We start from the raw sequence: 23,641 nt of genomic DNA on the forward strand, positions 1-23,641 counted from the left end.
CATAGCTTTCCTTCCCAGGCATTTGGCGAGCCTCAGAGGCTGAACTAAAACTTCCTACAAAAGTGCCAAGCGAATGTGTCAGTGATATTTGGAGTATTGCAATTTGTGGTCTCAGTACTGGCTTTGTTGGATTGTCGGGCATGCGCATAGCTCACACGCAGCCTTGCGTAGCTTGGAGGCGGTACTTAGCCCGAGCACCTTCTTGAACAGTTCTCGCTCTTTCCTGTCTGGTTGCTTAACAGAAGCCTTTCCCAAAACGGCTAGCTCCGGGCCCAGGTGTCGGCGCGGGTCTTGAGTCCTTCGCCGACCGTCTTACACCCAACACCTTTCAACTTCGGACACCGTTGCAAGGTCACCACGAACTTCTTGTCAGCGGCGCAGCACTTCTTCGTCAGTCTCGCGCTAACGCGCTCACCGAGGCAGTGACGCGTCTCGCCGAATCTTCTTCATCGTTGCCAGGTTTCACCCGAACAGTTCTCGCGTGCTGCTTCCTAGACCGCGCACCGCTTTCTAGACACCACACTACTTCCTGAGCTACGCTGCTGCAGGACTAAAGGTCTTCCTTTGCTCTCAACTACACCAGCTTAGACACGGGATCATCAGTCACTCAACCTGTCGACACCGGCATTCTAAATGGAATTCAACTAGCCGATTTGCCAGCACTGTCTCACAAGATGTCTCATCCTGGCGCATCGGCTTCGGTCGAGCCTGCCTCTGGCCCTCCCACTAGTCCACTTGTCATAAATTTGCCGGCGCATGCGACTGAGATACACCCTTTCTTCGATTTGTGGGATAAAGACAAATCCACGCTTTGCGAATGGCGTTTCACATGGGAACAGGAATCCCTTGATCGTATGGCAAAAGTCTGGGAGGATATCAAGGAAGCTGCTGTTAAAGAAGGCCTCATTGATGCAACGGAGCTTACGACATATGCCTATGGCAAGCATGAAGAAGTACCAGAACAATTACAGGGATACTGGCCTACTCAGATGGCAGTCCAACTGATAGTATGGGTGAGTGCGACGATGTACGGGAAACCCTGCATAAATTAGCTAACCTTTTGTTCCCTCTAGGAGTTTACAGTGGCTGGAAAACAGCGACTTTTCGCCTGGTTCAAGTGTTACCCTTTAAGGGTCTCAAGAGAATGGTGGAGAGTTCGCTTCGATAACTTCATTGAGTTTGAAGAGTCCGCAGAGGGACCGTAAGGATATCCATCAACTCATGTTCGTACACAACTGACAATGAAACAGGTCCTTACTCGCAGAACGCACAATGTTCGTAATGAGAAATGCAGACAACGAGCATGTTGCAGACTTTTTCACATTCGATTCAGCTACGGGTACCATTATCGAAGCCCCGGAAGACGACAAGTATGCGGCTAAAATCTACCTCGACCTTGAAAGCCGCCACCGTAAGCGTAATTCCGATTTTGGATGCATACGTGTCCGTTCAGACCATGAGATTATCGACCGGGAGAAGAGGATGCTTGCTATGCAAAAGAGGAGACAAGAGTTAACCGACCAAGAAAGTGAAGACGAAGATGAATTTTTCACTAATGACTCTGAAACGGAAAGCTCGACAGCTTCAATTGACGACCGCCTTAAGTTCACGTCCAGTGGCCATCCTATTCTCTTTTATGATTCTTCAGATTTATCCAGAAAAAACCACATCTTGTATGGTTCTCAAGATCCATCTGAGGACAAGGACCTTGAAGGTTTCGTAGTGCCGGATACTCCCTCGACATCATCTGACGAATCCTCGACATTATCTGACGGATCCTCGCGATCTGAAACCGAAGTCGGAGACTCGGTGTCTGAAAGCAAAGAATCTTTGGAGGCTTCAGAGTCCTTTTCGGGATGCTCTTCAGAAGCCGACGAGCCAATGTTCCGGGATCCCTCAATCGATCGGACTGAAACTTCGTCTGAAGTCGAATCGACTTATGATCTTTTTGGGGCAACTTATGAGCTCTATCGGGCGCTTTTGTGGATGCGTTGCCAGCCCGTAAAAGCCAGAGCCGGAGAAGACGCAGATGCAAAGTCGGCAGAACTGGAGAAACGTGTGCTCGAATTGGTTTCCAGAATCGACCCTTCCAAAGTCCATAACGGATCAATGCCGATACCGCTGCTGCCTTCGAGCGAAGGGAACCCGGAACTCAAAATGGAAGAGTTAGGGCCGAACAACGTGGAATCCACCAGAGAATATATCGATCACCGACTCAGAAGCACGACTCCTGAACCTCCAGATGTTGCTGGGGACAGCAACGACGAACTCCGCAACACAATCAAGGGATTGGAAGCGACCGTCCGCCTTCAGGGTGCTAGGATTGTAGAGCTTGAGAAAGAAAACATGAAGTTGCGAAAGAAGCACATGCTGGAGGATGAGACTGATGAGGCCCGTCGCGTCAAGAGTCGTCATTCTTGAAAGATTTCCCGAAGTGCTCTGGTTTCAACTAGTGTTTTCTGGCGTCATGCTTAACAAAAGCAGGAAGCCACTGTACGATAGAACATGAAAAAGGTATAGCTATCCTGGCAAGTTGCTCACTACACGAGCCATGCAAAGGGAATTGCTGGACGGCGGACAGCACGGTTATTTTCTTTTGTTTCTCAGCTGCTTGCTTTGCTTAACTCATAAAACTCTTTTCCATATATTTAGCTATCCCTGTAGCTCAGGCTGAGCTTAGAGCTTTCCTGCAGGTACTACTAAAAAATTCTACGGATTTCATTATACGACTGGGTTGTGGGAGATGGAATCGTGGATGTTGATGTTGACCACTTTGCCCACAAACTCTATGGCTTCCAACTTCTTCGCTCTCTACTCTCTAGCCAGCAATGTAACTTTTGACCTTTTACCCACTTGAGCCTCGCGGGAACAATGTGGCTGGGAGTAGCGATGTGTATGTCGGAAATGGAAAACTGCAAAAGTATCAAGCCGGAGCTTCAGGAGGCCACCGCTCACGACCCCGTTGCCATGCATGACAAAGTATTACCGGTCTTCAGCAGTTGCGATATAAAATGACTTTCCATGAGGAACTAAGAGAGGCCCGGATAAGGCAAAGGCTCAAAGCCACCCAATGGACCTTGCAGTCTGAGTTGTCAGAGTTGATCTTCGAGGAAGGACCTGGATGCAGTCTGCAAGAAATTCTACCCTAACGATCTCCTAGTTCGTCATGTCTCCGGCAACATCGAGTAGCGTCTGTTCAGCGAGGGATTGACCCAGAGCGCTCAGGCCTACATTGCCTCGCATCCTAAGTGTGTGGCCTTGATCTACAAGAAACACATTCAACGATGAGGTGGTCGAGGAGAAGCCAAAGCCCAAAATAAGTATGAGTGAGCAGTCGTATGGGGAGGCGGGCGCTCAGTGATGTCTGCTTTTTTACGCACGTCGATGCAGGGCCTTCTGCTGTTGCTTGCTAGCGACACTGCGCAGTGTTTGGACATGGGCGGCAGTTAGCGAATGACAGCAAAATCGCCGCGAGTCTACAGTGAAGCTCCCACGGTCCCACCTGATTCACCGAAAAAGCACTGACACGCCACAACACAACTCATTCACCCACTCACACAACGTTATGTTTAATAAGAAAGGAAAAAAGAAAGAGGAAGTATCGAACCCGTCTCCGAAGAGACCTTCCCAAACGGGATACCTAGTGATCTATGGTTGGTGGCCGGCCGCACAGTAGACCACTAGGCCAGGGTAGTATGGCCATTTACCCCGTAGAGTCCGATGATTAGGAATTGGGTTCCCTCTAATATATAGTTGAGCACTATGGCTGCAGTGTGTGCTTGAAATAGTACATGTTACAAGCTACATGCTACAAGATTTGGAGCATTTGGAGAACTTACGTATTTGAATAAGTTTAGTACACATAATTAGCTTTGATATGCATGACTATGAACCCGTCCTCATCCAACTGCGGGGTTATCCCATTTGTCGCTTCAAATGCCTCCTTATACTTACGAAAGTGAAACTTTTACGAGCCCGTACATCTCGACAATGCGTCTGATTCAGCACGTCATTGTCACAAGCCACAGCACCGGCTACAGCTACACAATAGGGCCTGACCGTTGGTAGTGGAGTCTGCACTTCTATAATACCATACCATCATAGGTATATAACTTGCTTTCATACCTATCTACATGTAGGGTTAAATGGACATAGACAGGGTAGACAAATCATCCGGAGCCAAAATCGTTTGTAGGTCACCGTGTGATACATTCCATGTTTCCATGAACCATCTTGGGGCCTTGTGATAAATAAGCAAAAACATGAGTTTGATCTCTTTGTCGCGCGTGGCAATTGTCTTTTCCAACCGCATTTGCGATTCATTGTAGTTTGCGCTTGATGTTTGCCCGCCTAGCCGCATCAGTGTTTCACTATATAAGCCACAAAGCAGCACCACTTAACTGAAGTGCAGAAGTGCAGCTTTCAGTTTGCACTTCACGGCGCCACACTGTTTGTACTTAAATATTCTTTTTCTTTCTCGCCATTATGAGAACCAACAACCACGCCTTCCAACGCGCAAGCATTTCTTCCACCGATCATACCGACAACTTTTCGCAATCATGTCTGGGCATCAATTGCGCGCGGCCAAAGAGGCTTGGACATCCCCTCAAAAGGTTACGAACAATCGCGACAACGCGAAGTTCTTAAAAATCTATAAATCAGCAGTAAAGGCTGCGGTACGCAGCGACCTTGAGATACCAAAAGACTCAAGTCAGCCCAAGGAGTTCTCCAGAAGGAGATATGTATGTTAGAAGCTTACCTGGCATTTTGTGGAATCCACCGTGGCTAACGTTCTGTACAGATGAGAGTGGAAAGATCAGGCAGCCAGGAGAAGGAGATTGCCTCGTGGTTCAGCTGTCAGCGGGACCTGAAAGATGAGTCCAGCGGTTTTTGGAAAGTCCGTTTGGATGTATTCGCCATCACCGATGTCGAAGGAAGGTAAGCTGATCATGAAGCCGTCCCGTCTGTTGCTCTTCTGTACCTGGCATGATACAGGGCTACCGCGAATATGGAGGTCTTCCTCACCGTGAGGTGGACCAAGATCCTAAAAACGAAGATGAGGTCGACAAACTTCTACGCCTACGACCAGACTCAGGATGCCATCAACGAGGTTAGGGAGCCAAAAGGCTACTCATTGCTTGGCTTGGTCTCCGAGCACATCAAGAAGTGCGACGAAGACCTCTTCTGTCCCTTCCCCACCGAGTGGAAGTGGAGCAAGGACCTCGTTGGTGGCAGTGGATCACCAACTCCCAGCCAGGAACCGACTCGGAGCCAAGCACCATCTCGGAAGAGACCCGCAACGGCCGATGATCAGGCCAGTCACAAAAGGCGGAAGACGATGTCGAAGCAAGCATGCGACGACCCCGATTCGTCCGGTGACGACTCGGAATATGGCGATCCGACGTTGAAGGTAGAAGCTTTCGACAACGACACATCCACTACCACCACTACCACCACCAACAGTGCATCCGGGGGCACCCCAAGACCCTCGTCATCAAGCAGAAACCATAAGGGCCCTGGGCGTACTGGTGCGGTACCCGGAAATATGGATGGAGCTCACGGCGAACGGGCGAATGCCAGAGACAGCTTCATTCGCCAACTTCTGGCCGAACAGGAGGCTTGGAAGGCCGAGAAGAAGGGCTGGGAGAAGAAAGCGCAAGATTGGAAGGCGGAAAAAGAGAGTCTGGAGGCTCAGAAAAGGGACGTGGAGAACGAAAAAGAACATTTGGAAGAGAAGAACGCACGTCTCGAGGAGAAGTGCGTGCGTCTGGAAGAGAAAGGCGTGAATCTTGAAGAAAAGAACGCACGCTTAAAGGAAGAGAACGAGCGTCTGGTGGAGGAGGATGAGCGTTCGAAGACCATCCACAGAGCTCTGACGAACGAGCTTATGGCCACGAACAAAAAACTCCATGAGGCCAAAGAAAGGAAGAACTCTGTGGGCTAGTGTGGGCAGAAGGGAGGCGATCAAGAAATCCGCATCTGTGTCTTACATTGACTTGGATTTCCAGAGCGTTGGAAAGTCGGGTAGCGAATTTGGCGAATGGGTGATGCTAGGTAGTTTGACAAAAGTTCTTTTCTTGATGCCTTTAGGCAGGATACTTCAGAATGATACAGAAGACCTCCAGAAATTAGATGGTGTGCGGGTGCTTGGGTTCTTGACAAACTTACGTCATTCAGCAGAAAGTGAAAGAAGCGGACGGCTTACCTAGATCACCGTCCTTCCTCAACCATCTTTCCAACACAACGACCAACACCGCTCTCCAACCTATAACGCTCCAGCCTCAACAAGCAATTACCTCTCCTGGTTGAGCCCGTTACCAAGCTGCCATGGAGGGGTGGACAGACCCTAAGGACGTCACGAACGATCGTGACTATGTCGAAATCTTGGAGATTTGGGAAGCTTGCTTAGAGGCTGCGGTCCACCACGGTATTTTCATCCCACCTCAATTCAGGAAGCTCGTAGATCTTTCTAAAAGAAAGCTTGTAAGTGAGAACGTATTCATAGCTCTGTATACCTCACCGAAGCTAACCTTATCGCAAAGTTAAGAGGCGAGACCCACGACGAAGCTCAGGCCGAAAAGCTGGCCTCATGGTTCACCTGTCACAGCGCTTCGCTGGATATAACACATTCCAACTGGAAAGTGCGCGTCGATGTCTTCATCATAAAAGACCACAACGGAAGGTAATGCTCGTCCGAAACCATCCATTTGTCGTCAAGGACCTCAGTTAACTTACAAGACATAGGCATAGGAAAGAGATCTTCCTCATTGTAAGATGCCCTTTCCCAAACAAAGCCTATCATTGGTCCCTCGACTATTTTACATGGGATCCAACACTCGGAACCATTGACGACGTTGCTCAGAATGGATCCGAATTGGTTGAGTTGGTCTCGAACGACGTCGAAAGTTTTGGTGGCCAGCTAATTGATGCATACTCCAAGAACGGGAGAAAACTATTTGACAGCAATGGGCCGCCCTCATTGAGCCAAGCGCCACGGAGCAACGCGAAGAAGATGTTCGACCGAGCCGATAGAAAGAGAAGAAGGATCATCGAAGAGGAATCTTCCGAAGACTCTGAGATGCATGACTATTCTGGAGACGATTCAGAATATGGGAACTCTGACCTGAAGCCAGAAAACCTCATGGAAACTCCGGAACCTTTATTCTCAGACGATATCCACCAAGACCATGAACAGGCTTATGCAGTACCAAGGGATGCTGATCAAGCTTTCCGAGAGCTGAAAGAAGCAAGGCAGAAGATTAGGATGTTGGAAGCCGAGAAGGACACTATGGAGACAGAGCAGAAGAGTTTGAAGACCGTAAATGAGATGCTGTCAGGAAACATTAGGGAGCTGGAAAAGAGACTTTATGAAGCTGACAGCAAAAGATGCACTCACTAGCCGAAAGTTGACAAGAGACAAGCACTAGCAAATCCGAATGTCGAGTCTCCGGTAGGCATCGTGTTGGATCCTCAAAGCTTTGGATGTGCTTGTAGATGATCTGGCGAATGGGAGATCATGAGATGCTGGGTAGTTCGACAAAAGCCTTTTTGTTAAAACCTTTTGGCAGCATACTTCTGAAGGCACGTAGTTTAGCAGACTCTGAATTGATGTGAACCACAGAAGCAAACAACTTATACATTGTAAAATACGGCGGGACATCATACAGAAATACATTGAAGAGTGAGCTGTAACCATCAAAGGTAGGCGCTGGAAAGCTCCAGTGTGTGAAAGGGCCTACTTGCTTTCTCTGAGCTAGGATACCGGAGGTCGGTTGTTCCTGCCTTGTTTGTTGAAGCTGCGGAAGATACCTCTTTCACCTCTTTACCTACGTGTCTCGCAGCTTCCTGAAGCCTCTTAACACCACACACACCAACGCAGTTACGTCATCATCTGAAACAGACTGAACAGACCTACTGAAGCAGCAGATGTCTATCTTGCTTCTGCACTTCGCGACCTTGCACCATCCATCCCCAACCAACTTTACAGCACAACCGCCAACAACGCCCTCCAAACCTCAACAAGCAAACGCCTCTCTTGGCTCGACGCATTGTCGCTCGCAGTCATGGAGAGAATAACATGGGACTGGGGGGAAGCATCGATCGACAATGAGCCGTACGACGCTGATGAACTTCGCACGTATTGGGGAGCAGCGTTAGTAGCGGCAGAGAGGCATGGTTATACGGTCCACCAACGATATATGGAGCGGCCCAGAATCCTCCGGAAATCACTGGTAAGCAAAGAAATAATTTAATACTCATCACCTGACGGGGCTGAATATAGCTAACATAATGTGAAGTTCAAGGATGTCGGACACAAAGCGAAAAAGTTTGCCTCATGGATAAGCTTTTACAGTGAGCCTGAAAATGAAAGGCTACGGAAGACAGAGCATCGATGGAAATTCCGTTTGGATGTTTTCGTTCCATGCGGCGTGGATGGGCCATTGTAAGCTCTATTTCCCCTTCAGAAGCTTCCGAAATACTAACACCATATAACTCAAAGAACCGAAGAGCAGTTAATTCTCGTTGTGAGGATTGACAACCTTGATGCACCGGAGTTCTACACTTTTGACTCAGTAGTCAACACCATCACAGATGTTAGCTATAGTCGGCCACTATTGGTCAACGTGGTTCGGGAACACGCCAAGCGTTTAACTTCATTCCCTCACAAATGGCCCTATCACCTTATTACTGAGGATCGGCGATTTATGTTTTCCAGTACCAAGCTAATGGCTCCCAATCCGCATAGCCCTGCTAGACCATCTGCCTCGGAACAAAGATCACCCCGGAGCAACACAGCAAAAACCCGTAACCAAGGGCAGAAAAAGAGAAAGATCACAGTAGTGGAAGACTCATCGGATGATGACTCCGAGTATGGGAATCCTGCACTGAAGCCGGAAAACCTCAACTTCGAGATTACGTCTGCCGCTGCAGATACTACTGTCAACAACATCTCGCAACCCTCTACGCCAAATGGTCAAGTCGGAATTTGTACCAGTACAGACCTGAGCGCCAATCCGACCGCCAACCTGACTTTGGACACTCCACAGCCCTACACTCCAAGTGGACGCGTCACTGCCACTACTTCGCGGCCTTCAAGGTCGAACAATATTCGTCATTTAGACAGAGAAAGCCTCGAATTGGAGAGTGCCAGAAAGAGAATCAAAACTTTAGAGGCTACTAACAAGGGTCTAGAGGTCTCTAAGAATGGTCTGGAGGCTTCAAGTAAGGGCCTGAAGGCTACAAACAAGGAGCTTGGAGTGAAAAACAAGGACCTAGAGACTTCGAACAAAGCCCTGGGGGCTTCGGCCAAGATCTTGGATGCTTCGAACAAGACCCTGGAGGCTTCGAACAAGGAGTTGCAGGCTGAGAAAAAGAGTTTAGGGGAGTCGAAAAAGGATTTGGTGGCTGAGAATAAGAGCTTGGAGTCTTTGAACAAGTGTTTTGAGGCTAAGAGCAACGGACTTGAGGATTCGATCAAGAGATTGGAGGATGAGAACAAGGGTTTGAAGGCTTCATACAAGAGCTTGGAGGCTTCAAACAAGGGTTTGGAGGCAGTCAACAGGATCCTGGTGTTGAATATCGTAGAGCTTCAGGAAAAGCTCAAGGATGCAGATGACAGGGTACAGGAACTAACCAGACGGTAAATTGGACATGGGTACTTACAGATTGCAATCGAGGTACAGTTCAAATACAAGCAGGTATTCCAAACGTTGCGTTACATTATGTGAAGTATGCAAGAGCGAGCCATGAATTACCTATTTGTGTAGAACATGTTAGCCAGTGTGGAGATTGCGTAGGAGGAACAAATAAGAGGTGTTTGTATAAGACAAACAAGAGGTGCTCCTATAAGCAAACGAAATTCGCCTAGAAAAGGAGCCTCTAGCTCTAGTGTAAAATAGATATGCAGAATATATTCCTTCTCCACTCCATACGGGTTAATTTCAACAACCAATGATATCCTTGCTTTCAGGGCGGCAGAAATGTCCTCTAAGCTCAAGCAGCACAACAACATTAAAGTAAACAACTGAACAACCGAACATACCGAACCTTACGACCTCACCGAAAGCAATGGCGCCTAAAAGCAGAACCCTCAGGCCCTTAGCACTCTTCCCGCAACAACCTCGCAACGATGGAAGAATGGCGCACAGAACACGTGCGCCCGCACGACCGCGAGGCGGTCGCCGAGCTGTGGAAGGCCGCTCTGCCGGCCACGCGGGCCCACGGCTTTACAGTTCCGCAGCGATTCATGGAGGTGGCGCACCTGGTCGTGAGGGCGCAGGTATGCACATCATCAGCATATACTAATGGCGTTGAACGTCGCTAACGTACCGTGAAGTACAAAGCGGGCGGCCGCAGAGAGGAAAAGGTCGCGGCGTGGACCACCGCGTACAGCGTCCCGGAGGACAGGGCGCAGCGCTTCACGCCGAAGCGGTGGAAGTTCCGGATGGACGTTTTCGAGGAGATCGGCGGGGATGGCGAGGCGTGAGTTCTTGTTCCCTGCCTACTCACAACCCCTTACAACCCTCCACACGGTTGCTGATGGACGCTACTCCCCAGTGCCAGACGAAACGTCTTCCTCGTCGCGAAGCGCCGTGCCCCGGGCAGCGAAGACACCTGGTCCCCCGCGTACTTCGGCTTCGATCCCGCGCGTAACACCCTCGCCGCCGTCGACGAGAATGCAGACCCGCTGGCGAAGAAGATCGCGCAGGAGGTGGAGGCGTGCCAGCGTCAGCGTATTGCTGCTGCTGCTGCTGCTGCGGGTCCGAATAAGCGGCAGAAGATGCCCGGTGGTGGTGGACGGGCTGCTGCTTCGAAACAAGCTTCGGCTCCGAGCAAGAAGCAGTCGACTTCCCCCGGCAAGAACCAACCGTCCGCGTCTACCCCGAGCAGCAAAGGCGCGAGCTCTGCCCAGGGCGATCGGAAGTGGAAGGCGGAGGCCATTGTCATTGACGACTCGGACGACGACGACGACGACGACGACGACGACGACGACGACGACGAAGATCCCGAGTACGGCGACCCTGAGCTCAAGATCGAAAACCGGAACGAAGCGACGGCGCCGCAGCCGCAACCCGTTGCGCGCACCACTGCGGTGCAGGCTCCTACCCAGGCTTCGCGCACTTCAGGTCACGCTACGCCGACCGAGACTCGTCAGGTCGACCGACAAGGCCTCGAGCTGGAGGAGGCCAGGGAGGAGATCAGGAGGCTGAAGGCTGACAACAAGCGCCTGGAGACCACGAACAAGGTCCTGGGAGACAACATCGTGGTGCTGGAGGAGAAGCTGCTGGAAGCGAACGAGAAATTGCGGAAGGCGAATCGGAGGCGCTGAGGTCGCAACACCAGTTTACGGCGTCGTGGATTTTTAACATGATGGGGATGGAGATTATGATGGTCGGTGATTGGCTCAGGTTTTTGCTTGGTGTGTTAGGCTCGAGTGAAGGGCGTTGCCTAGCTGGGCCAAGTGCATCTATGGATTCTCTACCTCTCACACTTTCTCCCCAAACATCTACTGGCTCGCTAAGTGGTTCTCCTTGATTGTGACACACCTAAATACAGCGACGCCTTTCAAGGGCTGCAAGCCTGCGCTGCCAGTCCGCGACAAAGGCACCACCAGTCTCCCATTGTTCTGCCTACCTACTGCCTTGTTCCCACCACTCCCACCACCACCCACCCAACAACCACTACACGTCACCCCTGTACGGCTCCCCAGCAACCCGCTCACGCCCAAAATGGAGCAGTATCCCGACATGGACATTGACTCACCGGGCCAATACGCCGACGAAGACACCGGCGACCTCAGCATCCCCAGCGACTTCCGTAAGCAAAACGTCTGGCTCTCGCGCGTGCCCACCTGGCTCTGGGAAGTCCTCTCCAACTTGCACGACGACGAGGAAGTCGAGATCGGCACACTGACGACGTGGACGGAGGGCGGCGCGCAGAAGACGAAGCTCGCGCTGCACGACCTGCCGCGCTTCACTGAGCTGCCCAAGGAGTACAAGCTCAACACGCTCAACGCGACCCCGGGCAACACGTTCGTCTTCACCGAGCAGGACCACGGCTATTACCCCGTCAAGTACGTCCACCCCGGCTGGTACAGAGCCCGGCCTAGAGCTGACAGCGCGGCCTCCGGTGGCCACCGCGGCGGCAAGCGGCCGCCTATCACGAAGAACACGGTCCTCGCCGCGCGCGCCAGCCACGACGTGTCGCTCACGCCCATCGAGACCGGAAAGGCAGACGCGTCGCTCTTCCTCCTGCGACAAACCGCCCGCGCCCAACAAGCGCGCAAGCAGCGCCTCGTCCTCGAGCCGAACATCCAAGCGCTATCGTCCATAATCGGGGGCGCCGCAAACCCAGCCACCAAAGCAGCCATCAAGACCAACATGCTCAACGCCACCAAGTCCGCCCGCTCCACCAAGACCTGCGACAAGTACGCCCGCATCCCGCAGGAGGACCTGCTCGACCTGCTCGCCGCCATGTTCGCGCAGTACCGGTACTGGTCCTTCGACGCGCTGCAGGAGCGCGCCAAGCAGCCTGAGCGCTACTTGCGCGAGACGCTGGCGCTCGTCGCTGTGCGCGTGAATGCGGGACCCTGTGCGGGGACGTGGATGTTGAAGGAGCAGGTGGAGGGCGCGAGGGAGGCGATGGCACCTGAGCCGGAGTCCGACGAGGATGAGGACACGGATTGGAGCTTTAACGAGGATGAGGATGATGAGGAATATGGTGGTGTTATGATTGATTTGAGTTGAGTTGAGTTGGAGGAAGGAGGGGTATGGTTGGCGATGGACACATTTGGAATTCGTCCACACACTTCTTCCGTGGCAGTGGCACCTTCCACGACAACAATAAAACCAGCTAGCACCTCAACTACCACCCCACGACTCTGAAAACCACTAGCTCTACAACCACGAACCCCAGCACCAAAACACCAACCCCAAAACACCCACCCACCCCACTCAACGTACTGTACACACAACCCCAGCCCACCCCCCCATTCGGCAGCGACAAAAGACAGACAGCAACCGCCCTCACCCTACCCTAACCTAGGTCCGTAGCTAAGCAACCTAGTAGCCAAGCAAGTAGCGACTCAAGTTTGATCATAGTCCCACCTTACCATCAACGAACGCCACACAACCACCATTCCCCTCGCTCTCTGCAGTGCCGTGCCCCACACCACAGCACACATGGCCAGCCTGTACATACCAGTGCCCATGAATGTCCACTCCGCTTCCTCCCCCTCCGTTGCTCTCGTCTGCGTTACGCTCTGCTTCTCCCTCTCCGGGTCTCTCCCCAGCGGTCACCCGCCCCGCCGTGACGTTTGGTCAATCAGTCACTGACTGACACAGCCACGAGGATGATTGAATGATTGATCTCCCATGCGGAAATGGCATTACTAGGCAGTTGTGCATGCATAGGTGTGAAAACAACCTCAATGGCGCTGTATGTTTGTTTGTTTGCGCGCGGGATTGCGCGGTGTGTGTATGTATGTACCTACGTAGATCGCGTGGCCGATATGAAGGCAAGACAAACGCGCTCAGGCGCTCGCTTTGGCATTTGACCATTGGTGCTAGGTCACTCATGCATGCATGCATCATACGGCATTAGTACATGCAGCACCTCCTGCACCAGTCCATCTCTTTATCCAACAAAAGACAAGACTTGTACAACACCGAACAGCCACTTCACAAGCAAGCCCGTGCACGCAAACCTTCACACACACAAAACACATGAAAGACAGAACCCCCATTATTTCAGCTACCTAGAGCAAACTAAGGTAAAGTGGAACAGCAACAGCCAGTCAGCCACAGGCACAATGCCACCCAGCAGGCCGCCCATCATCCACCGATGGATATGATGGCATCAGTAGAGAGCCTTGGACCGTCCTACGCCCCATCGTGCCAAAGGAAATGTAAAAAGTGTGGAAGAAAGTTGAAAAGGAAGGAGAAAGCAAATTGCATAAGTATCGGTTTGAATGAACTCTCATTCCATGCTCCCGCAGTATTATGTCCTTCTTTCCCGATGGAAGATGTTTGCCTCGTTATTATGAGCCGTCCCGAATGCAAGCTATCTTTGTTGCCTGTGAAAGAAGAAAAGAAATAAAAGAACAACAAGTGAATGCATTTGAGACAATGCATGCCAGCCATCGTCTCTGCCCTGTCCCAATGCTGTGGTGTAAGTTGTGATACACTGATCGTGGTAAGAGGATTTGGCCCGTTTGGGTGCAAGTGTCGTGGTGAAATAAAATGTAAAGTGAGCATTCTGGTGGGGAAGTCGGATGTATGATGCCACATTGTGGAGAATGTGGAGAAGTCGTCCGCTAAGGTTCAATGACCATACTGACTGCTTGGCTGAGGAGGCATAGTGCACCACTTAGATGCAAGTGCTGGTGTAGGTGTGGATCGACAGCTGACGAGAGTAGTGGCTTCATGGCTGAAGGAGACCAATGGCAAGGCTCGGTGCGGCGCTCCATTGATTGCTTCAGAACCTGATCGCAAAGGTCAGTATCTCAAAGTGCCAATCATCGTCACTAAATGGCAGCTGAAGCATACCTAGATCATCTTGAAGCGCTTGGCGGCCTGGTACGGCGTGATGGCGAAGCCACCGCTCTTCTTGAACTCCGCCGCGATCGCGTTCCAGCGATCATTGTCGACGTGCTGAACTGCAAGGCAAAGCTTGCGGTCGTCTTCCTCACTGAAGATAGGCATGGGTCGCTCGGCCGGGTCTCTGTCGACAGCAGGGCCAGCGTGCTTAGCGCGCTTGCGATGCTCCTGCAAGTGCATGTGGTCTTGGACGTCAAAGTCGTTCTCGCCGTTCATCTCTGCGATGAGGGGGGCATTGCGAACGAAACGACCGTAGACAGACGCAGCAGTCAGGCCTGTCTGCTGGCCGTTGGCGACACGCCGCTCGTTCAGTTGCTTGGCGATTTCATCCCACGAGAGGCGCTCATTCTGGCGGAGGTCCTTGATCATGATGTTTTCCTCGTTCTTGGCCGGACTGTTCTTGCGGCCTGCGCTGATACCGAAGCCGCCACGACCGGAAGCGAGCATGCGCTCCTTCATCTCGGCAGCGTAGCTCTTAGGCTTGGGTTTCACCAAGGTGGAAGGTGCGCTAGTCACGGAAGATGTGCGGCTGTCATCAAGAGCCGGGGTCATGAACAATGCGGACTCTTCACGGTTGTGGCGTCCCATAGTTGTGTTGTATGATGGAGGAGGAAGGCGACCAGTTCCAGGACGACGAGGGGAAGGGTCGGGAGTAGGATCGCGATGACCACCAGAAGTGTCGGACTCTTCCTCGTCGTCATCCACAACTGTAATCATGTGGCGCTTACGCTTGCCAGTACCCGTCAAAGTACGGCGTGTGACTGTGTCGTCAGAGCCATCTCCGAGGTCTGGGACCTCTGGGTACGCGTCCTTGGTGCGTGCCAACATAGTGGATTTGTTCTGGCGGTTGTTGTCGTACTCATCGCTTCCGTCATCACTCTCCATGTGGGGTTCGTTGCGACGACGCAATGACAGCCTCTGACGGCGACGGTTCTCGTGAGGTGCTTCGATATCAAGAGCGTTGATGGAATCAACTTCAGGATGCTTGTGAGCGCGACGGTTCACGCGGGGCGTTTCGACGTCGAGGGCGTTGAAGGTGTCAGTATCAAGACGCTTGTAGGCGTGACGGTTCTCGCGGGTCATTGAGGCTTCGGGGGTGGGGGAGATTGATTCAGGGGTCGCCTGCGTGAAGTTCACAAACTTGGACATGACGTGTGCGTCGTCGCTGTTGGGGAAATGTTAGCAGCCTCGATCATTGTAGAGGTGTGTTATGAGCCAAGGTGAGGCTGTTGAAGGAACATGTAAGCAGAAAGCATACGAGGGAAGAACTTGCCTGCTGCGCAACACCATGATGCCTGTTTACTGGCGCGGAATGTCGGTTGACGTGAGAGGCTTGGTCCGCGGCTGCAGATGTGGTTGGCAGGTGATCGGTGTGATGCAGTCTTGTCAAGAAGGTTGTCAAAGAGAGATCAGGAAGCAGTAGGTAAGAGAGTTGAGGGAGCAGCAGGGAGTGAGGGCTTAAGGGTCGCTCCTGTGGTGGTGGTGGGCAGCAATGAGCGGTCAGTGCTGGTCCGCTTGACGCGCTGGTGATTGTTCCGGAGTTGTTCGGCAAGGTTGTGTCCAAAGTTCCTGCAGAATTGGAGTGGTCGGTCGGAGTTTAAGAAGGAACGAAGGATTTGACACTGACTATTGACGTCAGAATCCTATTGTTCTTACCATCAGTTTCAGTGCGAGGAAGGCGTCGCACGGCTCGCATGCCGGGTGAAGGAGCTCCGGGCAGGCCGTCGCTCCAGGCCATCAATAACAGCGAACAATGATGATGTGCAACAATAGCAATGAGACTGACAGTGAAAGATGTCCCTTGGTTCTTGCGCGACACAAAAGAAATCGCAGCTAGCAAATAAAGTAGCAAATTGTACAAGGAAGTAACAACTTCAGCGCGCCTTCCACAAAAATTTCCTGCTCCTAACCACACTTAGATCTCATTACATCCGTCTCTCCCTTCCATTCCCTACCCTTCTACCTCAAACTCCCATGCACAGCCCTTGCCTCTGCTCTTACTGCCTTCTCCTCTCTCTTCTTGCCCTCATTGTCCTTCGGCTTCTGCGAGAACACGCGCTTCAGCAGTGTTGTGACGGTGCTGGTGGTGGAGGTGCTCTTCGTCGAAGATGCGGATGTGGTTTTGACGCTTGCGGATGTAGAGTCTGCGGACATTTTGATGGATTGTTGGTGGTGGTAGTTTGATTGTTGTGGGTTGGAATTGCAAGACTAACGGATGGCGCTTCAAGAGGGAGGGCGGTTGGTAGAGATGTTGACCAAGGGCTGGGATAAGCTTTTTCTGACGAATCGTGTAGGAGATATGATTTGCGGTGTATCGAAGATCGCAGTGGACAAGAAAGCTTGACTTGGAGATGATGTGGATGCAGGCCTGTGTTCTGGTCATTTCCATCACGGTCCTCAAACTCAATTTATACTTCCTCACACCTCAGACACTTCGACTCACACACCCTCCCACCAACACGCTCTACGCGCCATCATCAAAGCCTGCAGCACCGCCCGCAGCCCCACCAGCATCGCAGCGTCACACTCCGCGCCTTACGCATGCCACTCGTCCTATCCAGGTCCAGAACAACACCACGAACGTCAGGCATCACACCGCCAAATCAATAGGTATCGTCGACGCGTACACCCAGGTGCCCAATCCAGACACCGCACGCAGCGTGACGTTGGATTTGGGTTGCGGCGGCGCGGTGCCCGGAAGCGGATTGGCGGCCGCAAGCTGTGCGTTTGGTAACCCCCGCATTCTTGCTGACCAATTTTCAATATGACTCTTGCCATCGTACGACCGGTATTCGAAGTGGGTGTTGAAGGGCGCGTCGTGCTGCGTCGCTACAGTGTGTGATTAGGTAAGCCCCGCATTCCTGTTTAACCCCGCTGTCAATTCGCAACATGACTCTTGACACCGCACGACAGGTGTTCGAAGTTAACGGTGAAGCGCGTAAAGCGCGGAGTCGTACGTATACACGCGCGGGGTGCGTCGCGGGCCTGGTGAACAGTCATACGTACGTACCTCTCTCAATGGCTTTTCATTTTCTTGATTTTCTGGCTTTTGGTCTCCGCTACGGAGGACGTACGTGCCCCACTAGGTACCCCAGGCAGCTACGGCCCGCTTGGAGCGCCTTACGGTTTAGGTGTCAATGTACAACGCGCCCTACGACATGCGGACAAACACGCCCTATAAATGCGCCCTGCACAGTACAGACACGCCCTATGTGCTGAAACCACATCGCGCACACTAGAAACGCCAGGTATGCGCTTGACAAGCCCAATCTACGTCAGTGTCACATCCATGCATGGAATTCTCCGCGCTTGCAAGCGTCAAGGGAAAAAAGGATATCAAAGAGTCATATTTTGACGACTTCTCATCTACAAACAACGTGGGCCCTTACATTTGGCACGTCGGCGTTAATTGTCTTCCATTGTCCACGTTACAAGCCAAATCAGAGAAATAACCGTGGCCATCATTGCCGTCATTTTCCTTTTTAAAAGAGCCGCCGTGGGATAGTATACACTGGTCGCCGACCTTATCACTTTCTCTTACGAACTCATGCATGAGCAGCATTTAGCACTTGCCAGCCTGCCAGCCAGCCACGACGACGACGACATGACGACACCACAATCAACAACAGTACCCAGATAAGCACCCACTTAAATACAAGCCCAAGCGCAGCTTCAAAGCTACCGACAACCACATCCGACCAGGTTCGGTTGCGTGTTCCTCAACGAGCCCATAAGATGAGTCAACTGGGGGGTTGCGGCCACAAACACTGGACCGAAATTTCTCGGGACCTTCTACTGCAGCCTGAGCGACAGGCGAGTCTGCTCGTCCAACGTTCAACGACATAACACTACGGCGCCGAACACCACCACCGCCCAGCGCAGGTGTAGAGCACCATTCCGCTATGCGTGCGGCAAGCACCTTTAACGGATGCAGCATTTCGTGTAAAGAAGAGCGATTCGTTTCCTATCGAACTTGATGCAACGGTAAACAGTAAGCGGCCGACCTTTGGCAAAATACCTTATCTCGTGTGTTTCTGATGTACTCGGTGGCCTCTGTCGAGTTGTGGCTGGTAGTGAAGGTATCGCTGGAAGGCTGTAGGCTTTTAAACACAATTCGGTACTGACAAAATTGTCCAGGATGTATTACGAGGCTCTGTATCGAGTCGTTTGTTGGTAAGCTCTCAATGCTCTTGGACACTGACGAAGGCTGACATATGATTCACATAGGTACACCTAGCTAAGGCAAACTACTGCGTCGCACAAAAAGAAACATGAAAAGCATAAAGAAATAGGAACCACACAGGTACGTACATACCCCCCTCAACCACCACCTCACCACCTCAAACAAACCTCCCACCCCTCCAGCCCCTCCTGCCCCCCAAACCCAGACCCAAACCCCTCACACCAACCCCCTTCCTCCCACCCCAACGAAGAATAATGGTCGGCCCAAAACGGCCTTCCCATCCCCATCCCCATGCGCTGCACCTCCCTCGTCAATTGCCCGACATCACAGCGCAACAAGCCCGCCTGCCCCATCCCACTCCCACTTCCAACCCCATCTCTAGCCTCCCGGTTCCGGCCCCGACACGGCCGCGGCGGCGGCTTGACAGCCCGCTCGCGCTCGCCACACCCCCCGTCGCCAATCAGCTGCGCGCCGCCGCGTCGCCCTCCTCCGAGCCGCAGATGCCGGCTCCGCGAGCGCGTCCCCTCGCGCACGCAGCGCCAGCGCTCGACACGGGAGCGGGAGCGGCTGCGGCGGCGCTCGCAGTCGCCTGCGCGGCCTCTTTGCTCGTACCTGCCAGCACCGACGGCAGCGCCACCATAGCCGCCGCCGTAGCCGTAGCCGTAGCCGCCGTAGCCGTCGTCGTCGTCGTCGCCGTCGCCCAACGCCCGCATGAAAGCCCGCCACAGCCGCTGCCGCTCCGGCACGTTTGCGTGCGTGTAATACCGCTCCTCCAGCACGACGTCCGGGCGGGCGCGCACAAACTTCTGCAGAAAAGCGAGCTGCTCGCGCTCCGTCAAGTCGGAAATCGTGATGGCCCAGGCCCAGAGGAGGAGCGTGCGCGCCGGCTCCGCATGCAAGATGACGTCCGCGTGGGCGGCGAAGAAGCGGGCAAGCAGGGCCGCGAGACGGGGCGAGCCAAACCGCCGCGACATGTCTGCCAGGCAGAGGAACGTCGCGAACGTCTCTTGACGACGCACCCGCGAGCGCGTGTGGAAAGAGTCTTGCAGCGCGCATTGGTCGAGCCAGAGCGCGAGCGCGCGGTCTGTCTCTTGGCTGCCGGCGTGGTCGGCCTGCCGGAGGTGCTTCAGGAATTCTTGGGTTGTTTCCTGCACTGCGCGCTGCGTGAGGATCCCTTCGATCAGCGGCCGCGAGCTCGCGGTGTACCGGTCCATGTCCATCCAGTTGCTGTGTCCGATGACGCGCTCGGCGGCGGGGAGGTACGTTTGGATGGTGCTGATGTCGATGGTTTCGCAGCGAGAGCCGCATTGGATCGACACGTATCTGTCCCCGTCCGACATTCTGGTTGCTCGTCTGGGCATTGTGGTTGCTTGATCTGGCGACGATGGTGATGAGGGATGAGTTTTCTGGTAAAGCGATAGCGGGCTGTCTGTCTGTCTCTTGCTCTAGCAGCGTTTTCGGATCAATAAATGAGGAATCGGGATATTCCAAGGTCGAGACCCAAATAAATATTAATGATGAATGCGATACAATCGCAAGTGGTTCTTCTTTGTCAGTCCGACGGGTACCGGTCAGTTTGCTGTTCCACGGTGCGACGTTTGCCCACCGACAGTGTCAGCGCTGCTCAGCGAGCAGTAAAGCACGCGCAAGCCGCGACTCCAGCAAACACAGACCAAAAGCTTCGTTGAAGAGCTACGTCGTAAGCAAGGGATCTATAGAGTGGGGGCTCCAAGGCTTTTTAAACGCAAAGGCTCAAACAAGGCAACAAGGCAGCAGCCGCGGGCCAGAAAAACAGCCTTGCGCTGGCCTGGCTGCAGGGCGGGCAACAACCCTAGCGGCCGGCCGCAGCCATCACGCGGTTTACGCATACACGCCGGATGGCTGCGTGCAGAATTCTATCTGTCAGATGAGGCGCAGAGCTGCGCTTACATTGCGGGTATATAGGCACAGCCAAAACGAGCTGCGACGGTCGAGCTGGTCACTACAGTACCATCGGGTTGCTAGAAAGGCATCCGTCGGTATGCGCGGTTGCGGTTTGCGTGGCCTTTCGCACACCCTGGTCGCTGAAGGGATGGAATGTTTACGTGCAGTCAGTACTGAGTGAAAGACGATGCGATGGAGGCGTCTTTCGACAGCCCGAAGCGGTGGTCAGGCTGGATCGGTGGAGCCAGTTGCGACTGTGTTGAAAGCGATATCTGTGCCCGTATAGAGCAGCAATGTTAGAGCCAAAAGGCGCCATTACTCACTCCGAGCACCTTCGTTTCGAACAATAGGCGCAGCTATCCAAACTGGTTAAAGACGGTGTGGGACAAGGCTGCACGCTACCAGCTGACCGGGTCTGCGCTCTGCAAGGCTGAAAAGAAGGGCCCGGCTTGCATACACGCATGCATGAGAAAGCGTGCGCGCGGACGCGGAAGGGACAAGCTGCTTGCGCTTTCGAACGGCTTGGATGGCTTGAGGCCTGGTGTGGGATGGGGTGGGAGTTTGCGCTTTTGACAAGGTGGATGGAGGTGGAGGTGGTGGAGAGGTGAGGTGCAACATCGCAGTCCCGGCCCGCCGAACCGCTCCAAAAATAGGTAACCTAGAGTACTAAAGGTCCATCCGTGCGTGGCGGCCAACGTCAGAGGGCGTTGTCAACTCTCTCTCTATCTCTCTCGGAATCATCTCGTTCTTTCTCGAAAAGAGGGGGAGGTTAAGGCTTATGGCGCGTGCATAAATTAGGCTACTGTCCTACCGTTGCATTATGCTTGTGGCACCAGGGCTAGTTGTACAATCATGTTTTACAAAAAGTAGTAAAACCAAAATTATTTCTTCGCACACCTAGGTTGGTGGCTCGCGTCGAGAAGTGTTGCTTTTTGTCGTTCTAAGTATATTTACTTTGGAGCTCTCATTGCAATTCCCTTAAAAATCTGCAAAAAAAATGCGTTGGAAAAAGGGAAAGTGTTTAAATTATTATATCTGCAACTTCTGGTCGTAGTTCTTATAAGATTTAAATCGTGACAGCTTCTATCACTGTCGGTGGAGGGAAACCTAATACCTGGAAGATGGAAAACAATCACTGCGCAAGGAGCAAATGTATACCTAAGCATTTACCCAGAAGTCCACACCAGGCGATTGAATACCGTCATTCAATGAGCATGGCAACCCGATCTTTTACATGCAAATCTAGGCAGACGAGGGTGTGCTAGTTCTACACCTGCTATTGCTGAGGAGGCGATTGAATAAGTCTTGTGAAGCCCTGACCGTCAACACTCACTGTTTAGTATACCAAGTATGTGTTAAACCGGAAGTGAGGTGAATATCCCATACCTAAATGGAGAAGCGAGTTAACATACTCTATTAACCGCACACTGCCATACTACTTGCCCCCAAAACAAAACTTACGAAGTTCACTTCACATCGGCCGAGGCATCACCGTCTTATAGTCGACTCTCCGCGGCGGGTGCAGCAGTGACGCATCTCGAGCAGGGAAACCCGCCTACGAGTGTGAAAGGGATCCCCATCCGTCAACATCCCCAACGCGCTCCCGCGCAAACAAATCCCCGCCGCACCACCATCTCATTTCATCTCACACACTCCGCGATCCCTCCACACCAGAGCAACCACAACGACCCTCCAGCACGACCCTCCAGCACGACCCCATCCACCAACCACCATGGATGAGCAGAGCCGCTCTCCGTCCCCGCACCCCTCGGACATCGACCGCCCCTCCCCACTTCACAGGCCTCACGTACGCCCTCCCTCCGCCCCAACACAGGCGCATGGCATAGCCAAAACGCAGAACTAACCCGCAGAACAGGTCAAGCAAGAAGATGACGACTTCGAGATCATCGGCGCCCGCCCCGTGCACAGGGCCATGTCCATCGATGCCCGCCCCGCGTATGCCGAGAGTGAGGTCTCAGACACCGACAGCGTGCCTTCCACGCCCATGCGCACCCACATGCGCCGCAGGTCCGCCGCCGAGTCCCACACACTGCGCATGCCGCGCACACCGCATATGGGCGTCCTGAGCCGCTTCGCGGGGTGCACTGAGGCGGTCGACTCGGCGCGCAAGACGAAGGGCAAGGGCTCTGGCGTGCCGTCGACGCCGATGCGCCAGCGCAAGGTACGTCCTTGCTTCCCAGTCGTCCTTCGGCAGCAGCAGCAGCGCGCACGCAAGCGCACACACACACACGCACATCCATACACTTACGAAACCACGCCACCGCACGCACACGCGCTAACCCACCCTCACAGGCGCCCGCCAAGACACCGACAACTGGCACCAGGATCTCGACGAGCTTTGACGACCTCTCCGAAGAAGACTACCTGCTGATCGAGATGAAAGACTCGGGCAAAGGGTGGGAAGAGATCCGGGCGGCATGGCGCGACCTCACAGGGCAAGAGACGGCGAAGTCCACGCTGCCGAACCGTTACTCCCGTCTCAAGGCCAACTTGTCAAACCTCTCGGACCAGGACCTGCAGAATCTTGTTGACGCGAAGGCGGAGGTCGAGCTCGAGTTCGAGCAGGAGATGTGGGGGCGCATTCAGCAGCGCATGGCGGAGAAGGGCACTGTCGAGCGCCATAATGTGAGTTTTGCGGCTGTGTGTTGCTGCTGGCGGAGGAGAGGGGAGGGGGGTGCGGTGCGGTGCTGTTCTTGTTGTTGTTGTGGACATCGTGGCTAACGAGGCGTTATAGGTCGACTTCCTCAAGAAGCAGCTTAAGCGCGTGGAGGTGTTTCAGCACACCGCAGCCGGCAGGACCGCTCGAGGCATATTCGAGTCGCTGGCCGCTCTGCCCGGCGACATGGACACTGCCGAGTAGGCAGTTGTCGAGGAGGCAGCAGTCGAGGAGGCAGCAGTCGAGGAGGCAGCAGTCGAG

The 23,641-nt window shown here is 53.2% G+C and overlaps 12 protein-coding genes across 12 annotated transcripts; 8 read left to right on the forward strand and 4 right to left on the reverse strand.

Annotated features, from left to right (window-relative positions):
• The first annotated feature begins 572 nt into the window (after positions 1-572).
• K452DRAFT_322215 (uncharacterized protein) lies at positions 573-2,614 on the forward strand. The gene is made up of 3 exons (XM_033544480.1): positions 573-1,013; positions 1,074-1,201; positions 1,251-2,614. Exons 1-3 carry the CDS (start codon positions 675-677, stop codon positions 2,419-2,421), a joined length of 1,638 nt encoding a protein of 545 aa, XP_033392515.1. The 5' UTR covers positions 573-674; the 3' UTR covers positions 2,422-2,614.
• A 1,945-nt stretch (positions 2,615-4,559) lies between these two features.
• Positions 4,560-5,944, forward strand: K452DRAFT_312908 (uncharacterized protein; the record flags this gene model as incomplete). The annotated part of the gene is made up of 3 exons (XM_033543601.1): positions 4,560-4,742; positions 4,802-4,938; positions 4,996-5,944. 3 exons carry the CDS (start codon positions 4,560-4,562, stop codon positions 5,942-5,944), a joined length of 1,269 nt encoding a protein of 422 aa, XP_033392516.1.
• Positions 5,945-6,327: 383 nt separating this feature from the next.
• On the forward strand, positions 6,328-7,399 carry K452DRAFT_302488 (uncharacterized protein; the record flags this gene model as incomplete). Its single annotated transcript, XM_033542596.1, has 4 exons — positions 6,328-6,483; positions 6,543-6,682; positions 6,745-6,769; positions 6,863-7,399. 4 exons carry the CDS (start codon positions 6,328-6,330, stop codon positions 7,397-7,399), a joined length of 858 nt encoding a protein of 285 aa, XP_033392517.1.
• Positions 7,400-8,063: 664 nt separating this feature from the next.
• Positions 8,064-9,644, forward strand: K452DRAFT_302489 (uncharacterized protein; the record flags this gene model as incomplete). Its single annotated transcript, XM_033542597.1, has 3 exons — positions 8,064-8,231; positions 8,298-8,443; positions 8,501-9,644. 3 exons carry the CDS (start codon positions 8,064-8,066, stop codon positions 9,642-9,644), a joined length of 1,458 nt encoding a protein of 485 aa, XP_033392518.1.
• A 485-nt stretch (positions 9,645-10,129) lies between these two features.
• Positions 10,130-11,329, forward strand: K452DRAFT_302490 (uncharacterized protein; the record flags this gene model as incomplete). Its single annotated transcript, XM_033542598.1, has 3 exons — positions 10,130-10,279; positions 10,337-10,482; positions 10,558-11,329. The coding sequence occupies 3 exons, from the start codon at positions 10,130-10,132 to the stop codon at positions 11,327-11,329; spliced, it is 1,068 nt and encodes a 355-aa protein (XP_033392519.1).
• Positions 11,330-11,828: 499 nt separating this feature from the next.
• On the forward strand, positions 11,829-12,716 carry K452DRAFT_216506 (uncharacterized protein; the record flags this gene model as incomplete). The annotated part of the gene is made up of 1 exon (XM_033536257.1): positions 11,829-12,716. A coding segment is annotated over one exon (888 nt), but the record flags the coding sequence as incomplete, so codon positions are not given.
• A 1,015-nt stretch (positions 12,717-13,731) lies between these two features.
• K452DRAFT_118265 (uncharacterized protein) lies at positions 13,732-14,482 on the reverse strand. Its single transcript, XM_033535141.1, has one exon. It carries the CDS (start codon positions 14,286-14,288, stop codon positions 13,881-13,883), a length of 408 nt encoding a protein of 135 aa, XP_033392521.1. The 5' UTR covers positions 14,289-14,482; the 3' UTR covers positions 13,732-13,880.
• Positions 14,483-14,546: 64 nt separating this feature from the next.
• Positions 14,547-16,008, reverse strand: K452DRAFT_342059 (uncharacterized protein; the record flags this gene model as incomplete). The annotated part of the gene is made up of 2 exons (XM_033545392.1): positions 15,871-16,008; positions 14,547-15,762 (listed from the first exon to the last, which is right to left on the reverse strand). The coding sequence occupies exons 1-2, from the start codon at positions 15,885-15,887 to the stop codon at positions 14,547-14,549; spliced, it is 1,233 nt and encodes a 410-aa protein (XP_033392522.1). The 5' UTR covers positions 15,888-16,008.
• A 705-nt stretch (positions 16,009-16,713) lies between these two features.
• On the forward strand, positions 16,714-17,384 carry K452DRAFT_292125 (uncharacterized protein). Its single transcript, XM_033541307.1, has 2 exons — positions 16,714-16,741; positions 16,811-17,384. The coding sequence occupies exon 2, from the start codon at positions 16,952-16,954 to the stop codon at positions 17,363-17,365; it is 414 nt and encodes a 137-aa protein (XP_033392523.1). The 5' UTR covers positions 16,714-16,741; positions 16,811-16,951; the 3' UTR covers positions 17,366-17,384.
• Positions 17,385-18,784: 1,400 nt separating this feature from the next.
• On the reverse strand, positions 18,785-20,274 carry K452DRAFT_292126 (uncharacterized protein). Its single transcript, XM_033541308.1, has one exon. The coding sequence runs from the start codon at positions 20,118-20,120 to the stop codon at positions 18,930-18,932; it is 1,191 nt and encodes a 396-aa protein (XP_033392524.1). The 5' UTR covers positions 20,121-20,274; the 3' UTR covers positions 18,785-18,929.
• A 375-nt stretch (positions 20,275-20,649) lies between these two features.
• On the reverse strand, positions 20,650-21,247 carry K452DRAFT_292128 (uncharacterized protein). Its single transcript, XM_033541309.1, has one exon. The coding sequence runs from the start codon at positions 21,017-21,019 to the stop codon at positions 20,861-20,863; it is 159 nt and encodes a 52-aa protein (XP_033392525.1). The 5' UTR covers positions 21,020-21,247; the 3' UTR covers positions 20,650-20,860.
• A 1,802-nt stretch (positions 21,248-23,049) lies between these two features.
• K452DRAFT_214369 (uncharacterized protein) lies at positions 23,050-23,331 on the forward strand (the record flags this gene model as incomplete). The annotated part of the gene is made up of 1 exon (XM_033536225.1): positions 23,050-23,331. A coding segment is annotated over one exon (282 nt), but the record flags the coding sequence as incomplete, so codon positions are not given.
• Positions 23,332-23,641: the final 310 nt, after the last annotated feature.

Source organism: Aplosporella prunicola, assembly GCF_010093885.1.
Source record: "Aplosporella prunicola CBS 121167 unplaced genomic scaffold K452scaffold_39, whole genome shotgun sequence".
Classification (NCBI taxonomy): domain Eukaryota; kingdom Fungi; phylum Ascomycota; class Dothideomycetes; order Botryosphaeriales; family Aplosporellaceae; genus Aplosporella; species Aplosporella prunicola.

What these genes read in the sequence shown, in the direction of transcription:
- K452DRAFT_322215 (XM_033544480.1), top strand. Translation starts at nt 675, where the DNA reads ATGTCTCATCCTGGCGCATCGGCTTCGGTCGAGCCTGCCTCTGGCCCT. An exon ending in CAGTCCAACTGATAGTATGG is followed by an intron (nt 1,014 to 1,073) that starts GTGAGTGCGACG and finishes TGTTCCCTCTAG; the next exon opens with GAGTTTACAGTGGCTGGAAA. An exon ending in GAAGAGTCCGCAGAGGGACC is followed by an intron (nt 1,202 to 1,250) that starts GTAAGGATATCC and finishes ACAATGAAACAG; the next exon opens with GTCCTTACTCGCAGAACGCA.
- K452DRAFT_118265 (XM_033535141.1), bottom strand. Translation starts at nt 14,288, where the DNA reads ATGTGGCATCATACATCCGACTTCCCCACCAGAATGCTCACTTTACAT.
- K452DRAFT_292125 (XM_033541307.1), top strand. Translation starts at nt 16,952, where the DNA reads ATGTGGATGCAGGCCTGTGTTCTGGTCATTTCCATCACGGTCCTCAAA.
- K452DRAFT_292126 (XM_033541308.1), bottom strand. Translation starts at nt 20,120, where the DNA reads ATGTCGGACGGGGACAGATACGTGTCGATCCAATGCGGCTCTCGCTGC.
- K452DRAFT_292128 (XM_033541309.1), bottom strand. Translation starts at nt 21,019, where the DNA reads ATGGCGCCTTTTGGCTCTAACATTGCTGCTCTATACGGGCACAGATAT.